The sequence below is a fragment of the Triturus cristatus genome, chromosome 7 (assembly GCF_964204655.1).
Source record: "Triturus cristatus chromosome 7, aTriCri1.1, whole genome shotgun sequence".
Taxonomy (NCBI): Eukaryota; Metazoa; Chordata; class Amphibia; order Caudata; family Salamandridae; genus Triturus; species Triturus cristatus.
Genome location: NC_140590.1, coordinates 1,042,282,450 through 1,042,300,262, shown reverse-complemented (window position 1 = coordinate 1,042,300,262; position 17,813 = coordinate 1,042,282,450). Strand labels below are relative to the sequence as shown.

Genomic DNA, 17,813 nt, shown 5'->3' with positions numbered 1-17,813 from the left:
GCTTGGCAGTTCGGGCTGGACTGTTCCCATGAGGCACAGGGTCAAAACTGATTTGCATATGGCCATGTCTGAACTGGGGTGGTGAAGTGAGCTAAAGAATGATGATGGAATCAACCCAGACCTGTGACTGGGGGTGAGTGTCTGAAAAGTTTCAGCACTCCATCCATCATCTCCTTGTGTTTGCTATGTATGCGAGACCATCATCCTTTCTAACAGCAGATGTTGTCACTTTACCCCCACCACACCACTGAAATCAGGATGATTTTTATCTTGAAAGTTAAAATGTCTGCAGTTTCTGACTTTCAGAAAGAGGTTCAGTGCTGCTTTGTGTGACCGATTTCTGCTACTGGATACCCCATGTGTAAGATCGAACACTATTAATTCATCGATCATCGTAGTCAGCTTTAATTCAAGGGATGCCATCTAATGAATATTCAACCCCAAATTCAAATCTTTGAGAATTGTCCTTTCAATAACCCTTTCCTCCATCAAGAGAGATTGCTTCTGCTACCTTTCTAGGCACTCTATTCTGCGATACGAGCCGTGCTTAGTTTGAACCGATGGTGTCCGGTGCTCGGCACTGGCACTCAAATGTCAAAATGGGCACCTATGACAGTCTGCCACATGGTGGCACTAGTTATCTTATTTAAGGATGAGCACAACAACTATTGTTTATAAATCTCAATGTATTATAAATAACTAATACCCTCCGGCCAAGCCACTCTGATATCTTTGGGGGCCTGGAATTGTCACACTTGTAGGAGTGTGATAGTTAGTAGTTGTGTTTGTATTGTTGTCGGCAGTACTGGCAGGGGGTATGAGAGGTGCGAGCAGAAGTGGCCTCATAACGAGGGCCTGGCACTTATGTTTTTTGCAAATGAAACAGTAGACGTGAGGCTCGTGTGAAGCTCGTCATCAGGTTACACACACATATATTGTTTATTTTGCCTCAGGTAAAAGAGAGGGCCTAGCCCTGGTGTTTATGATCTTAGTTATGTTATTAAAGAGCTTTTTTTCATATTTATCAGTAAAATGTTTTTTAGAGTGTCCTGTATACTGTAACACATATATTCTTACAACCCCCAACCCCAAGCAGTAACAGAGCTGGTTTTAAATATTTAGCAGGTCCATTAATGAAAAATATGGTAAACATTTCAGCTCATATTATGGGGGAGCCCCATTTCTGAGTGTGCAGTCTGACTGATATTCAGAACCGCTCCACAAGGAATGGACACAATGAACCTCCGCACTGCATCGACTGCGGAAACCCATGCAGGGACCAGGGGAAGCTGAGGTGAGTACATCTGTTGGGAGGTTGTGGCGGTAAAACACACCTGGCTCTTCCTTTTTATAGCGGTACCTAAAACCCTACCTCAAACTGAGCCCCAATACAAGCTATTCAGGAAGCCCCTGAAAACCTGAACACAGGCACTCAACCTATCTGGTTGGACACCACCACCTCCTCCCCACCTCTTTCATCGAACTGTACATTCACTATACCTTTGAGGCGCTGAAGTCTTCTACGGATAACATGCAGAATTGCATATCACTATAAATACATAAATTTACCTCAAGGGTCTGTTGCAACCCATGAGAAGTTCTCTGAATGAATGACAGTCAAAGAAACAGAGGAATACATTGTACTGCATTGTACTGCAGCACTTCTGTAGCACTTAAGAGAAATGCATTCACCGAAATGCAGGCCGTGATTTAAGGTGGGGTGGAACAGCACATTGTTTTAGGCCCATGGGGCTTCAGACCTGTCTGTGGTTGGTACCAAATGCCCAAAGTGGGCCTCCCACCCCTTCCTGGTGGCATCCCCAGAGCCCTCTCGCGCCGAGTGCAGTGTTTCCTTCTATACCGATGCTAAACATGCCTACAAGCCCATTAGGCCCTCTCAGGATAACGAGGCCCTGGAGACCGGCAGAGGCCCTGCATGGAGCCGAATAATGGGTTTATGAAGGAATTACGACAACACAAAGTGCTTGCATTAATCTCTTCAAACCCTTTGTAGCCAATGGGTGACCTTTGAGCCAGACCATGACGCAGGCTTTGGCGTGTTGCCCTGTGGTAGTACCTGGAGCCTCCCTGTCAGGCCACGCCTCTGATAGCCTGGCACGGCCGTGGCAGCATCCGTTGGGCTGGGAGGAGTCAGTCGCCAGCCATTTGGGGTCTGCGCCAGTCCTGTTGCCGGGCCAAAGATATTAAGGGTGAGAAAAGCCTTTTCACAATGTGAGAAATATATTTTTTTTAAAACGCAGTGCACGCCTGGTTGTGTTTGTACTAAGGATCCAAACCTGAAGCTACTTCCGAGCCACTGGGGTTTTCCCTCAGGGAGGGCTGGGTCGTGGGAGTAAGTGTGTGATCGGCGGTGAGATCACAGCTATGAAAACAAATGCACATCTGTGTACGAATGACAAACAAGACGTCATGCACAATTAACTTTTCCTTACATACATAAACATACAGCTAGATAAAAATAAATGCACGTCAATATGGCAACAAAACACGGACAATATATGCACAGTGCAAAAGTAATGCTAAGATATGTTTGTGTGCGCGCGTGGTCGCTATACATATCAAAGCTCAGAGAGGCCGCTCGCAGACACGCTGATTGGTCTATTTGAAGTAACAGGAGTCATCAACTGAGATTTTATGTCTTCTGGGAAGAGGATGCGTGAATACCTCTCTATTCACAGAGCACAGAAGAAGGCTAATTGGGGCCTGACAAGCTCGACCCCCCTCCCCCTCCCTATAGAAAACACAAATAAAAAAAAAGGTTTGGTGGGAAAAAACGTGTCCCACTGAGACAGCCAACAACGTACCTACTCCCTTTGTCCTATTTTCCAAAGACGGAGTAAGAAATGGACCCCCCTCCCGCCCCCCTTAACCCCCGCCCCACCCGGCGGAGCCTCTAATTAGATGCGCCCGGAGACAAAGCCCAGCTGTACTGGCAGCGTCTGAGGAAAACAGACGCAGGCCCTGGGACCCGGGGAAGGGTCCAAGCACTGCAGTGCGCTGCATGCATGACAGCCCTAAAAGAGAGGTGAACACGCGCTGCATGGCTGCATTATGTGTACTATGGAAATGCAAGCAGGGTGATGCAGGAGGGAGGGAGGCCCGCACTGCAGGCCAAGCCCAGCATGACTGGGAGCGGCGCTGCATGGATTCATGCTGTACCCAGACAGAAGGCATGCAAAGCTCATTGTAGAGACGCGTCACTTCAGCAATGCACTGCATGACACGAACATGGAGGGTTTATACGGTGTCATGCAGAGAGCGCGGGGGTAGCTCAGCACTGGCGACATGGCGTGCACAAGAACAGCGCAGGTCGGGAGCAGGTCTGCACTGCATGGCAACAAGGAGACTGTACTGAACTGCACGCCGTGGAACAGCACAATCCGGAGCGAGCGACGAGGGGCGCGAATGGCCTCCAGCGCCGCACTGCTGCCTGTCATGGAAGCGCACACTGCAGACAGGTCTTTGAAGCACGGTGGGGCGTCAGCACTGCACTGCACTGAACAGCGTGTCAAGAAAGGCACCATTCAGGCAGGGCTCTGAAGAACAGGGGGCTGGGGCCCTCATCACTGCACTATATGCCATGAAAGGGCGCAGCGCATTGCTGACACTGAAGGATGTAAGAGGTCCACACTGCACTGCATGCCACGGACGGAATGACAATGCAGCAGGTTGGGCTCTGGGGCCTGGAGGGGTCTCCATCACTGTATGCTGTAAATAGCACAATTCAGACAGTGCTCCGAAGAACTGAGAGTGAGCCTCTCTGCACTGCACTGAAGGGCACAATAAAGACAGCTTTGAAGGATTGGGGCACAGCACTGCAATGCATGCCATGCAAGGCACAATGCAGACAGGACTCTAGGGGTCGGGGCTCTCCGGCACTGCACTGCATGCGGTGAAATTGCACAGTGCAGACAGGGCTCTGAAGTCCAGCGCTGCACTGCCCCTCTTACATGCGGAGAATGTCGACAGGGCCCTGCGCGAGAGGAACGCACGGTGCCACTTCCAGCAGTGCGCTGCCTGCGCACTGCCTCAGCGCCCGGAGGGGCGTGTATCCGGGATGGGAAGATATGAATCTATAAACTCCGAGGCTGCCAGAGCTCGTTATGTCTGCGGTGCCCTACATTCAGGTCCTGATGCAGGGAGACGCCTCAGCCAGCCCCAAGTGGCGTAGGGTGTGTTCTCCACCACGCCACCTCCTGCCCATCACACAAAGCCATGGGGGAGGGGCGCCTTCTAGGCGCATCATCTCTGCCGGTAAAATGCAGACGAGATTCCATAGTAAAATGAATTAATTCACAGGCATTTCCATTGAATCCTCATTCCACAAAGTATCAGAAAATGAACGGTGTTGGTTCTTTTTTGGGCGCTTAACATCGCTGCCCGAATACCGCAATGGGTCGTTAAATCGCGATATACATGGGTTACTGACGACAGTTCCTCCGTACAGGCTCTCGGTCCCTTTCAGAGGGTAGCCTGCCAGCCACCAGGACACATTCACGCGTTCCGGGGGCTAGTGAAAATTTGACTGGGCGGTTGAAATATTGACTGGCAAACGTTTGATGGTTGATTGATTTTTTTCCGTACAGGTAGATCGGCGTGTGATCTTTATAAGTGTCTCCCTCTACACACTTTTCGCTTTCAGTTTTTGTGGCGTGGAATTTAAATAACTGCTGTCAGACAGAGAATATATTTACATAGATGTATGTGAGCATTGGTGAAGGAGCCTGAATATGTATGGGCATCCCGGGAGATCTGCAGTTGATAATCCCGCTTGAACCCTCTTGCAGGTCATTCCGCGATCCGGCGCCCACGCCAGCAGTAATCCCTGGAAGGCAAGCGAGCGGATCGACGCCCACGCCTAGTTTTCATATGCGTGGGGGACCCCCACCCCCCTAGACGGATCTCTAGACAATGTCATCAGATGGTTCGTGCATTCCCTTTGCACATACCCGACACCCACCCGTCCGATGGGCGTGACGCGCGCGCCTGCTGTCCAAAAATAATAATGAAAAGGCTTTCATATAATAAAATACAATATCACAGAATCCATTTGAAACCATAATACACGATAAGGCGAATATGCGTTGCATAATATACCCCCCTCCTGCCCCCCCCCCCCGAATCAAACACACCCTTTTAATGTACATGCAATGCATGTGGGGTGCAGCAATGCAAAGTCGCCCCAATAGCCCTGGGCATTAACAGTGCCCGTGGGCGAGGGGTTGGAGCGCCGGGCGAGCATTAATGGAGATAGGGCGAGGCAGAAGGCGTGGAGGGGGCAGGCTGGATGGAGATGAGGGCAGAAGGGAATAAGGATGACAGTAGAGGGGGCAGAATGGGGTTCGTTTGGGCAGAACGGATGGCATAATGGGCAGAGGGAGTGATGGAGGGGCATACGTGATGGATGGCGTTGGAGACAAGGGATGACTGGGGTGGCACAAAGAGGGTGGAGACGAGAGCAGAGGGGTGGCGTAGGGCAGAATGGGAGATATGGGGGCAGAGGGACGAAGGCGGAGGACAGGAGATCTTGGGGTAGTCTAGGACAGAGACGGGGAGTGGGGTGTGGTGGGGCAGAGTGAATGGTGACAGTGGGGCAGACGAGCGGAGAGGAGCACACACGGGTGGTGATCGGGCGGAGAAAGCGTATGATGAAGACGGGTCGGGGGCGCGAGGCGACGGGGGAGGGGAGGCGGCATAAAGGAGGCAGAGGCACTCACGGTAATCCGGGGGATGTTCTTCTTGCCTTGGTAGGACATGGTGGCACTGGGAAGCTGCGGGTTCTCGGTGGCAGGCTGGCTTCTCTCCCTTGCTCCTCCTGCACGCTTCAAGTATGATGGAGGCAGGGATGCTGCAGATCAGGTGCAGGGTGGGGGCAGGGGGCTGTGGACTGGGGGTGTTGTGTGTTTGGACTCTCCCCGCTCAGACAATAGTAAATCCCTTCTTGCAGTGCCAGCTGGGATCCAGAGACAGAATGGCCGATTGCGACTCCTCCCCTCCCTCAGCCGTCCTCCTGATTATGCTGCTGCTGGTGGGTTTTTTTCAGTCTCTTTCTTCCAGCTGCCTCACCCACTTTGCTTCCCTGCAGTCTGTCCTGCGCGCTTTTTGCCACCAGAGGGCGCTAAAATCCCACAGTACACGAATCCAACTCTAGCAGTCTACAAGATCACTCCAACTAAAAAAAACAAAAAAAACGAATTGCAAAACACGTCGTGTTCGGTCCACTCCTCTCTCTGGGAGAACCCCCTCGGAAACTAAATAAACTAAATAACATCACACCAGCGTTTTTAACAAGTCTGTTCAGTCTCCTTAATCACTTATGACTTCCTGAACATGCGCGTTCTCGTGACTGAATTACAATTCTCAGGCGTTTAGAAGTACATTTGAATACATTATTTACTGATTGTATAGAGCACACATACAACGGAATAATCATTTAGCTCAGGGCTTTAAATAGAATAAAAAAACTAGGGGATCTCTCAAAGGGGTGTGGCCGGTGTAATTAAGGGCATAGCCCTAGCTTACAAATACCCAAGGTAAAAAATCTGTGCTTAGCAAAGTGCGCCGCCAGACTGGTGTTTTGCTGCTTCTGTCATTGCATCCAGATATATAATACAGCAAGTAACATTACACCTACAACAAGTAATGGCTATTGGCGTTGCCAATGGTTGTTAGTTGTGTCAGATAAATAAGCAACAACTATGCCTTTGTTGTATAGAATATTGAAAATTCTTCAGCTCTGAAATTATGAGACTGTACAGGAACTAAAACGAATATCTTTGAAGTTACATCAAAGGCAGTGAAGGGTGGCACTGCTGTAGAATTAAGATTTAGTTTTTTCATCCTAATGTGCCGGCAAAAAGGAAGAGCCAGATAGAGACCCATCTCAGCACCTGCTTTTTAGGTCTCGCCTGAGCCAGCGCTTTAGCGCTGCTCTGGCGAGAGCTATAGAAAGCGGGGATTTGGAAGTGCAAACGAGTGCTTTTCAGGCCCCCAACTACAGTGCATGTGCGCCTGGCGCGCGCACCATTTGGCAGCCTGCGTGTACATTTCGCGGGCGCTTTGATGTTCTCAGTGAGCGGCGCGCCCACTGCGAACATCAAAGCGCCCGCGAAATGATTACTTTCACTTTAGCGGCTGCGCAAGTGAAACATACCCTCTAATTCTTCTTTGAGCCACACCTATCCAACCCTTTCATCCTTACAATCTAACGTTTGCACCTACTTGGCAGACAAGGGAACATTAGCACCTCATCTCTACCTCACGTACATGTTTTTTTAACTAAGGCCATGTGCTATACTTTTGTGATTTAAAATAGGGTTCCCTTTTTTAAAAACTATTTTGGTACTTATATGCACTTTATACTGTAGTATAATCCTACACACTTCACGGCTTATTAACATGCATCCAGGCGTAATTAATTATTGTTTACTTTGCTTTGCAGCGCAAAACAAAAGGAGCGTTTTGAATCCTCCTTTACCAGCATTGCAAGTCTTATCACATCAGCCTGCGTTACACATAATTGGCACCATCCCACGCATGCTACAATTTCTAAGAGCAGCCTCTGGTGTTCCTGGTGTGCATCTCTTCTCTGTTCACTGTCAGTGCACATCGCTTGCAGTTCACTTTAGTGCGCTTTCTTTATGTACACTTTTTAGTGTAGTCTAAACATACACACTTCAAGGCCTCCTAAAATGCACACTGCCGCCGTTATTTATTTAATACCTTACTTTTTCGCATGCCTTCTCTGGACATGGAACTTTTATAACATCAACTTGCATAATATGTGTTACACATAATTGGCACCATCGCAGGCGTGCTACAATTTATATGGACAGACTCTCATGTTTCTTAATGTGCATCTTTTCAGTGTTGACTATAAGTGCACTTCACGTGCGGGACACTTAATGTGCTTCCTATATGTACACTTTTTAGTGGAGTCTAAACTTACGCACTTCACAGCCTACTTACATGCGCACTGCCGCCCTTATTTATTTATTACATCGATTTTCCGTACAGAACAAAATAAACATTTGAAAGTTAATTTTTCCGGACATGCAAGCCTTATCGCACCCACCTGCAAAACATGTTTTACGCAAAACTCATCAACCCAGGCGCGCTGCAATGTTTGTGGGCTGTCTCTGGTGTTCTCACTGTGCATTTCTCTACCGTTAACTATAAGTGCACCTCCACTGCAGTTCACTTCAGTGCGCTTCCTGTATGTGCACTTTTTAGTATAATACAATCCTACGCACTACATACTCCTAATATACAAACTAGCTTTCGCGCTGTGCCTGTACATGCTACTACCATAGCTTGTATAAGCGCCAGCCTTCAACATCTTGCGGATTAAACATCGAAGTGGTGCCTTCCCTTATTTAGACATTTTGGCAAAGCAGCTACTTTAACCGCACTACTGGCTTCTTTTATTTCTGAGGCCCATCTTCTTTCTTACAGTTCGCTAGGCTGCAGTGTAAGCTCGTACAGTTAGTGTTAATTTCTTTATATACAGGAATAGAATACTGCATGCATTTAAAATAGTGACTACACTTACAGGCTCATATACATCATTGTTTCACACACACGCTACTTTGAAGAGCACTTTGCATTACTTTTTAATTTGCGCACTAAATGTCACTGCGCTTGCAAGTGTGAGATCGATATCACTGTAGATATAGGTGTGATATCACTATTACTGCAGATGTAAGTGTGGAATATCTATTATAGCAAATATTGGTGTGAGATTGCCATCACTGCAGATATTGGTGTGAGATCACTATTGCTGCAGATATAGGCCTGACATCACTATCACTGCAAATATGTGTCAAATCACAACAAGCATTAGCATAGCCAATAGGTCTCGCCTTTGGGACCTTATAAGTGTTTAGCCATGCAAAAGTTGCATAACTAAATACTTATAAGGTCCCAAAAGCGAGACCTATTGGCTATGCCAATGCCTGTTAGAACTGCCGGTGCTGAGCGCCGAGCACCGGCAGGACCCGGGCCCGGCACACTTAAAGCCCTGATTTAGCGTTTGAATGATATGCATCATTAACACCCAGCCACTCACCTGCGCAGAAGGCTGGATGGTTGCATCTGTCCGAATAGGATTCAAACCTTTCACATACAAGATGCATGCTGCAGCAGGCGCACCACCCACCGTGATATCTTTCCAGCTGTCATAGGCACCAGCCATTAAAGAAAAGTAACATTTTATAGAGCTGAGAACTAGACCTACATGAAGTATGTATTACCTACTCATCCATCTGCCTCGTCTCAGTCCTTATTGGGAGATATTTCATATCTTAACTACAGAAATGATTTCTATACCAAAGCGTACTTACAAACTACCCCCCAATATGACCAACTTTTACTTCCTCCGACCAGCCCATAAAGAGGAAGTTGTCATACGCTACCTGGCCACATTAGGCATAAAGAATGGAAAAAGGAACATATATCTAATTTATTTCCTGAAAAATAAATGCTTAAGTTAATTTAATCAGTGAGCAGTTAACTATCATCCATAATAAAACCTCTATTAGTTATTGCACTGCACCAGAGAGACACAGAATTGAACCCTGGTTGGTGCAGAATTGTGACTCGTGTACCTTTAGTGCCTAAATGTCCCAGTCTGTGACATAAAGCAGTGTGACTATGTATGTCATTATACTAAACCTGTGTTACACACAGAAGAAGGTAGGCTGCTATGAAATGTGCAAAACAGGTTTGATAAAGAAAGGACTTCCAAAATATAGATTTTAGTAATAACCAGACAGTAAGTCGAAGTGCAATTTTTTTATAACTTCTTTAAAAACACACACTTCACAGCTCAGCTGGTAACTCCCTTGCAATACCACTCAAAAAGAGTACATTTGTGTAATCAGGAAGTTTCAGTGATTCTGTTCATTAAAGTCAATACCGGTTTCCAAGAATCCATTACATTTGCAGATTGACCAGTTGCAAACATTTACATTTCTTTCAGGCAAGCAGGCACCCTGGCAAGAAGGCTTGTTTAGCTGTCTGCCCGTCCCTCAGTTTCACAGCTCTGGAGACTCCCTGCAATACACTTCAGCTGAAGCATTTCAGCTGTCGGGATTAACCGTCTCGGGACGGTTGCCTTTTAACATAAAGTAGGGGAACTGTTTTTCCTGAATTAATAAAATTATGGGCACGCCATGCCCCTCAGATCCCGCTTACTTTGACCGCTGCCAGAAAGTAACCAGGACACCTCCCCTTTCTCACATGCTGCTGGCACCCTGAGCCTGCAAAGTCTACGGCTTCATCAGTGTTTTCTGTTGAAAAATATTAATTGCAGCGGCAGCTGGCACAGAAAAACGCGGTGAGGCGGATGGGGTGGGAGCGGGGGGAAGTCGACAGACGACGAAATAGGTATAATTAAATAAATAAATAACACCTATTCTGTCATTTTTCGGCTTCCCCCCCTGCCGCGCCCTGCCCCGCCCCACTGTGCGTACCTGTGCCGGCCGCCACTGAAGTGTCCTAGAAACTTCTGGATTTGGGTGTTGCTTTCGACTCTGCTACAAGTAATGGGAAGATGGTCCTTGACCAGCCGCTGTCTCATGGTGGTAGCAGGAGGGTCAGGCACCCCAATGTAGCCCCTTGGCCTACCCAATGCCCATTCAAAGCAGATGAGAGAAATGTTTCACTTGTGCCTGAGGCCTGTATTTTCCAACCTATCGCTTCACTTGCATGATATCCAGCAGCGATCTGGAATAGTTGCACTATCTGTGTGGATAGGTGTGACAGCATCAGGGATGGAAACTGTTATACACCACTCCCACCCACAAATGAACAGCAGGATATCACACAGCACTCCCACTGCAGTGAAAGGCAGTTCAAGCTCAAATCACAAAGTATTTCAGAGTCAAATGCAGTGAAATGATAATTTGAAAAATGTGTTGCCTTCCTTGCAAAATTAAATAAAATATGAACACGCTTGCAACAAAAACTGAAGAGCAGTTTGTTTTATTTTCTTTCTTTTGTGAATCCATTCGTATCTTGCGGGACTATATTAAAAAATAACTAAAAAGTGAGCAAAAGAAAGCTTGCATACTGAACTGCGGTTAGATATAGGACAGTCTGGGGACCTTTATATTTAATTCGCTTTGTATTCAAGTGCTTGTAGAAAAGTATATGTGCCAGTAAGTTTCTCCGGGACCCCGATTTAAAGTATCAAAGATGATATAAATGGCATTACTATCACCAATGCTGAGGTGACACCACATACTACATTACTAATGACATCATCAGTGGCAGCACAGCTGTGGCATTACAAGCAACAGTATACACAGATGAGAAGCCGCAACGTCTAAGACTGACAAAAATGTAGTACAATATTGATTGAACGAGCAGCCAATGCTGCAGTTCCACTGTATCCTTCAGTACCATGCCCTAAGTGTGAAGGGTATTCCCAGATGTGGGTCCCGTTCTCACTGTGCCACCGGAACCAAGCTGCACCCGAATGCAGAGCCCCAATCAGGGTGAAACTGGCCATGCGTCACTTGTGTTACGGATCAGAGAGGTCCCGGCCTGGCAGTTCAGACTGGCCTGTTCCTCTGGGAACAGCGTCAAGACTGCTTTGCAAACGACTGGCACCAAACTGTGATGGCATGGTATGCAAATTAACGACGGAGTGGAATGCCACTCCAGTAATTACCAATGGCTGAGATTAATTCAAGCATTCCGCCCATCACTTTTTTGTATACCGCAGTCACGCTGGAAGACAACAGAGATTGTGTGGTGAAAAGACATTCCACTGAGAGACAGCCAATGCTCTCAGAGAGATTACAGGTGAAAGGCAGCAGTTCCACTGACAGGCATCAGATTTTATAATGTAATGACAGATTACATGGAGTTAAATGGCTGCAGTTCATATGACAGCCAACAACCTGTAATCTCTCACAGAGCTCATAGGGAGTTGAAGGCTGAAGGTCCACATACAAGGGGCAGATGTGTTCACAGAGGCTGCACAGAAACAAATGGCTGCAGATCCACTGAGAGCCAAAAAGCAACCTTATATACATTATATGGAAGTGAAAGGTTGATGTTGACCATAGAAGTATTTTCTGCAGACCAGTAGGCTTCACTTCTACTAGCAGACAAGGGATGCTCTCACTGAAATCCCATATTTATAAAAGGCTAGAGTACACACCAGAAGTGCTTTCTTGTGCCAAAAAAGTGCAGTTGGAACGCATAGTAGGTTTAATAAAAGTCCCGGAACATGCCATCATGTATCTAGAAGTTTAGATGTATGTGAATATGGACACTTGCAAATTTTTGCTGCACTCGTGATGTAATTGATATGATTGATGATGTCGTCATTGCTTTCACCAGTGATGTCACCGCTGATCTCTTTCATGGAGTCATCCGTGATGTAATGAGCAGTTTATTGAGGAAAGGAGGGTTTTGGGCAGGACTTGCAAATTTTATGGCATTATTTTTTTAACATTTCCTTCTGAATGTATCCATGTTTATTTTCTTGCCACCTTCTTGGTGTTTATCTATATTTATTTGTATTTTGAGAATAAATGAGTCCTAAAATGGGATATTTCCACATTTATTTAGCTGATAAATATGCACTCACACTTTGATGCTTGTCGTGATTTAGCAAATTAAGCAGTCAAATCTAACAAAACCCTACACCCACAGGTAAATATTAGCATTATACTACAAATATATGCTGACATATGCCTGGATTAAAGGAGATCTTAGCCTGTATCTTCCTCCCCATACAGTCTATCTGCTCAGCCATCCTCCTGGAATTCATGAAAGACAACACAGAGAATCAATCAGAAGTAGCACCATTTTCTGTATTTTTCCACTTTTAAAAATAAATACAGACAGGAAACACATTGTTTTCTGTCTGCATGTATCTATAAAAATCAGTGAAAGCGGAAAACTGTGAGCCTTAGTTATGGATAACCTAGAATTATAATATTAAAATACCATCTAGTAATGCTGTTAAAATAGATATTGTTCCATAAAGTATGATTAATTTGCACATAGTAACAAAATACATAACATTTGAAATATTTGGCTATGATCCAAATTATTAGATATGTTCTCTTTTATTTTTAATATAAATGTAAAAGGCGAAACATGAAATTATTTTCTAAATCTCATTAGAATCACATAATTCTTGTGTATTATGGATTTCAGCCACTGGAATGCCGCCATTTTGTTCTCAGCAGTCACTTACCCATTGCCGAGCATGACAGTCCCATCTGAATTATTCAAATGCACTATTTAATATAATATGACTCTTTTAGTTCTGTAGGTACTTCATGAATGCTGTGTAAGCAAAATGGATACCACTGAATTAAATCCTCTATCCACTTTTAGGTGAACCTTGTAAACATCTTCCACTCTAAGACAAATTGTACTTTTGTAAATCAATATCAAAATTTAAAAAATGCCTTTACTGTAACTCCACTTGCTGACTAACATGAATAGACTATTACATCACCCATCTTTCTGTTTACGGTAACGTTTTCATGTTAATGGATATCATTTTCATGCCAAGCAAAAACAAATTATAGCATATAAAATAAAAAGACGGGTACTTGTAAACTTAAAACAAACAATGACATTCATAGTTCTGGTACTTTAACAAACCACTCAATTTAAGTCTAACTTTCCTGGACATTAAATTTTTATGACTATAAAAAATAACATCACCAATTTGTGTTTTGTTATGTTTGTCATTCCAACAGTATGATTTGGGGCAAGTATACAAGATTCATACATTTACCTTCTTTCCTATATTTTAGCCATTCGAATACCACACCCCTTATAGGTTCTTTCTCACCCTCTTACCCTGTTTACCAGGCAGGTCGCTCCCCTCACCGCCACGCAGCCCCCTGTGTGACCACTGACCGCTGCTGCATTGTGTCTGCCTGCGTTAGAGTGACTGTGCCCTCCTTCTCTTCTGTACCCATGAGTGAGTGATTATCCCCCACTGTACCTGTGTATTTTGCTGCCTTGATTGTCCCCCTCTCCTTGGTGCCCAGATTGTGTCCCTTTTTTCTTCTGTCATTCCCCGCGTCTCCCCCTCGCCGCCCGTATCCCGCCGCCGCGTCCCGTAGCTCCGCCCCCCTCACGCCCTATTGGCCGCCGTGTCCCCTAGCTCCGCCCCCCCCTCGCACCCCATTGGCCGCCCCGCTCCCACCTCCCAGCTGCTCCTCCCTCCCTCTCCCACTCATATGGAGGCCGCGCAGCAGTAGAGAGAGCGACCTCTGACCCTGTTTACCAGGCAGGTCGCTCCCCTCACCGCCACGCAGCCCCCTGTGTGACCACTGACCACTGCTGCACTGTGTCTGCCTGCGTTAGAGTGACTGTGCCCTCCTTCTCTTCTGTACCCATGAGTGAGTGATTCTCCCGCACTGTACCTGTGTATTTTGCTGCCTTGATTGTCCCCCTCTCCTTGGTGCCCAGATTGTGTCCCTTTTTTCTTCTGTCATTCCCCGCGTCTCCCCCTCGCCGCCCGTTTCCCGCCGCCGCGTCCCGTAGCTCCGCCCCCTTCGCACCCTATTGGCCGCCGCTTCCCATAGCTCCGCAACCCTCGCACCCCATTGGCCGCCCCGCTCCCACCTCCCAGATGCTCCTCCCTCCCTCTCCCACTCATATGGAGGCCGCGCAGCGGTAGAGAGAGCAACCTCTGACCATGTTTACCAGGCAGGTCGCTCCCCTCACCGCCACGCAGCCCCCTGTGTGACCACTGACCTCTGCTGCATTGTGTCTGCCTGCGTTAGAGTGACTGTGCCCTCCTTCTCTTCTGTACCCACGAGTGAGTGATTCTCCCCCACTGTACCTGTGTATTTTGCTGCCTTGATTGTCCCCCTCTCCTTGGTGCCCAGATTGTGTCCCTTTTTTCTTATGTCATTCCCCGTGTCTCCCCCTCGCCGCCCGTTTCCCGCCGCCACGTCCCATAGCTCCGCCACCTTCGCACCCTATAGGCTGCCGCGTCCCGTAGCTCCGCCCTCCTCGCACCCCATTGGCCACCCCACTCCCACCTCCCAGCTGCTCCTCCCTCCCTCTCCCACTCATATGGAGGCCGCGCAGCGGGTGCTCGCAGCGGGCGCGCCGCCGGCGCGCCGAAGGCACGCCTAAGACAAGCCCGTCTGCGCCCGTCCGCGCCTGGCCTGCGCCCAGCGCCAGACCCCCTGGCCCCCGCAGATGCCAGCCCACCCGCAAGACCTACAACGCCGCCACTCTCATCGCACTCAACACTGGCCGGAGCCCCGGCTGCTGCAGAGCCACCCCAAGACGCACCCACGGACCCTTCACCTGCCAATCCTGCAAGTTCTCCTGCATCCGGACCCGTACCGCACCCGCCAAGCCAAGCACCAACAGCAACCACCTGAAGCACCTGAAGTGCATCCTGCTCAACACCCGCTCCGTCCACAGGCACGCAGTGGAACTCTGGAACCTGCTCGACGCCACATGCCCAGACGTCACCTTCCTCACGGAAACCTGGATGAACGCCTCCTCAGCACCCGACATCGCCATCGCCATCCCGGACGGATACAAGATCACCCGGAGGGACCGCGCCAACCAGAATGGAGGAGGCATCGCCATCGTCCACAAGAACACCATCCGCATCACGACCAACTCCGAAGACACCCTCACAGCTGCCGAACACCTGCACTTCCAGATCCACACCGACCCCAAGACCACCCTCAGAGGCACCCTCATCTACAGACCCCCGGGACCTCGCACACAATTCAGCGAAGACATCGCCGACTTCATCAGCCCGCACGCCCTCCCCTCCGCTTACTACATCCTCCTCGGGGACCTCAACTTCCACCTGGAGAACAACAACGACCGCAACACCACCACCCTGCTGGACAACCTCACCAACCTAGGACTCAAGCAACTGGTGACCACCCCCACCCACTACGCCGGCCACACGCTCGACCCCGTCTTCTCCTCCAGCAAGGACATCACCTTCAGCCACGCCACCGGACTCCACTGGACAGACCACAGCTGCGTCCACTTCAGCTTCAGAAGGACCACGACTCACCACCACCCACAACTGGTCCCCCGCAGAAGCTGGAACAAGATCACTGCCGACCAGCTCACCACATCCCTGAGCCAGAACCCCCCCACCAGATCAGCGAACCCCAACCAAGCCGCCAACAACCTCACGAATTGGATCAGCAACTGCGCAGACGACCTCGCTCCACTGAAGACCCCCCCGCCAGACCCGGCACCAAGAAAGCATCTTGGTTTACCGACGAACTCAAGAGCTCCAAGAAGAACTGCCGGGCCCTCGAGAAAGCCTGGCGCAGAGACCCAACTACAGACAACATGACCACCCTCAAGCTCGCCACTCGAAGACATCACCAGCTGATCCACGCCACCAAGAAATCCGCATTCAAGGAACGACTGGACAACAACGCCCGCAACAGCAAGGAACTCTTCAACATCGTCAAAGAGCTCTCGAACCCCAGCGCCGGAAACAACGACATCACGCCCTCGCAAGACCTCTGCAACTCGCTCGCCTCGTTCTTCCACAGCAAGATCGCAGACATACACAACAGTTTCAGCACACAGCCAACGCACCCTATGACCGGAACAACGCCCCCCACCACCACCCTCCGCGCCTGAACCCCAGTCAACACCGAAGACACCATCCGCACGATGAACTCCATCCACTCAGGATCTCCAACCGACCCTTGCCCTCACCACATCTTCAACAAGGCCGACTCCGTCATCGCACCCCACCTGCGGGACATCATCAACGCCTCCTTCGACACCGCGACCTTCCCAGAGAGCTGGAAGCACGCCGAACTCAGCGCCCTACTGAAGAAACCATCAGCGGACCCCACCGACCTCAAAAACTACCGCCCCATCTCCCTCCTTCCTTTTCCGGCCAAAGTCATCGAGAAAACCGTCAACAGACAACTGGCCTCTCGACCACTCGCAGTCCGGCTTCCGGGCCAACCAAAGCACCGAGACCGCCCTCATCGCAGCCACCGACGACATCCGAGCTTTGCTCGACAACGGGGAAACAACGGCCCTCATCCTCCTGGACCTCTCCACGGCGTTCGACACGGTCTGCCACCGCACCCTAGTGCAGCGCCTCAACAACATCGGTATCCAGGAGAAGGCACTGGAATGGATCATCTCCTTCCTCGCCGGAAGAACACAGAGAGTCCGCCTACCCCCGTTCAGATCCGAGGCCACCGAAGTCATCTGCGGCGTACCACAAGGATCATCACTCAGCCCCACCCTCTTCAACGTCTACATGAGCCCCCTCGCAGCCATCGCACGCCAACACAACCTCAACATCATCTCCTACGCCGACGACACCCAGCTGATCCTCTCCCTCACCAACTACCCCGCCACCGCCAGAACCAACCTACACGAAGGGATGAAAGACGTAGCCGAGTGGATGACGAACAGCCGCCTGAAACTGAACTCAGATAAGACGTAAGTCCTCATCCTGGGATCATCACCCTCCGCCTGGGACGACTCCTGGTGGCCCCCTGCCCTTGGCAGCGCACCCAAACCAACAGACCACGCACGCAACCTGGGCTTCGTCCTGGACTCCTCCCTCTCCATGACCAGACAAGTCAACGCCGTCTCCGCATCATGCTTCAACATCCTACGCATGCTACGTAAGATCTTCCGGTGGATCCCCACCGAAACCAGGAAGACGGTCACCCAGGCCCTCGTCACCAGCCGACTGGACTACGGCAACTCCCTCTACGCCGGAACCACAGCCAAACTCCAGAAACGACTCCAGCGCATCCAGAACGCCTCAGCACGCC

At 49.1% G+C, this 17,813-nt stretch overlaps 1 protein-coding gene across 2 annotated transcripts in view; it reads right to left on the bottom strand.

The window, feature by feature from the left end:
• Window positions 1–17,813, bottom strand: part of DPYSL3 (dihydropyrimidinase like 3) — a 303,590-nt gene that overhangs the window by 144,675 nt on the left and 141,102 nt on the right. The window contains exon 1 of one of the 2 annotated variants that reach the window (XM_085618099.1): window positions 5,739–6,112. The exons of the other annotated variant lie outside the window; for it this stretch is intronic. Coding sequence (XP_085474225.1) covers window positions 5,739–5,777 — 39 coding nt within the window. The 5' untranslated portion in view covers window positions 5,778–6,112. Of the gene's footprint in view, window positions 1–5,738; window positions 6,113–17,813 lie in introns of those variants that run through there. 2 annotated transcript variants of the gene reach the window in all.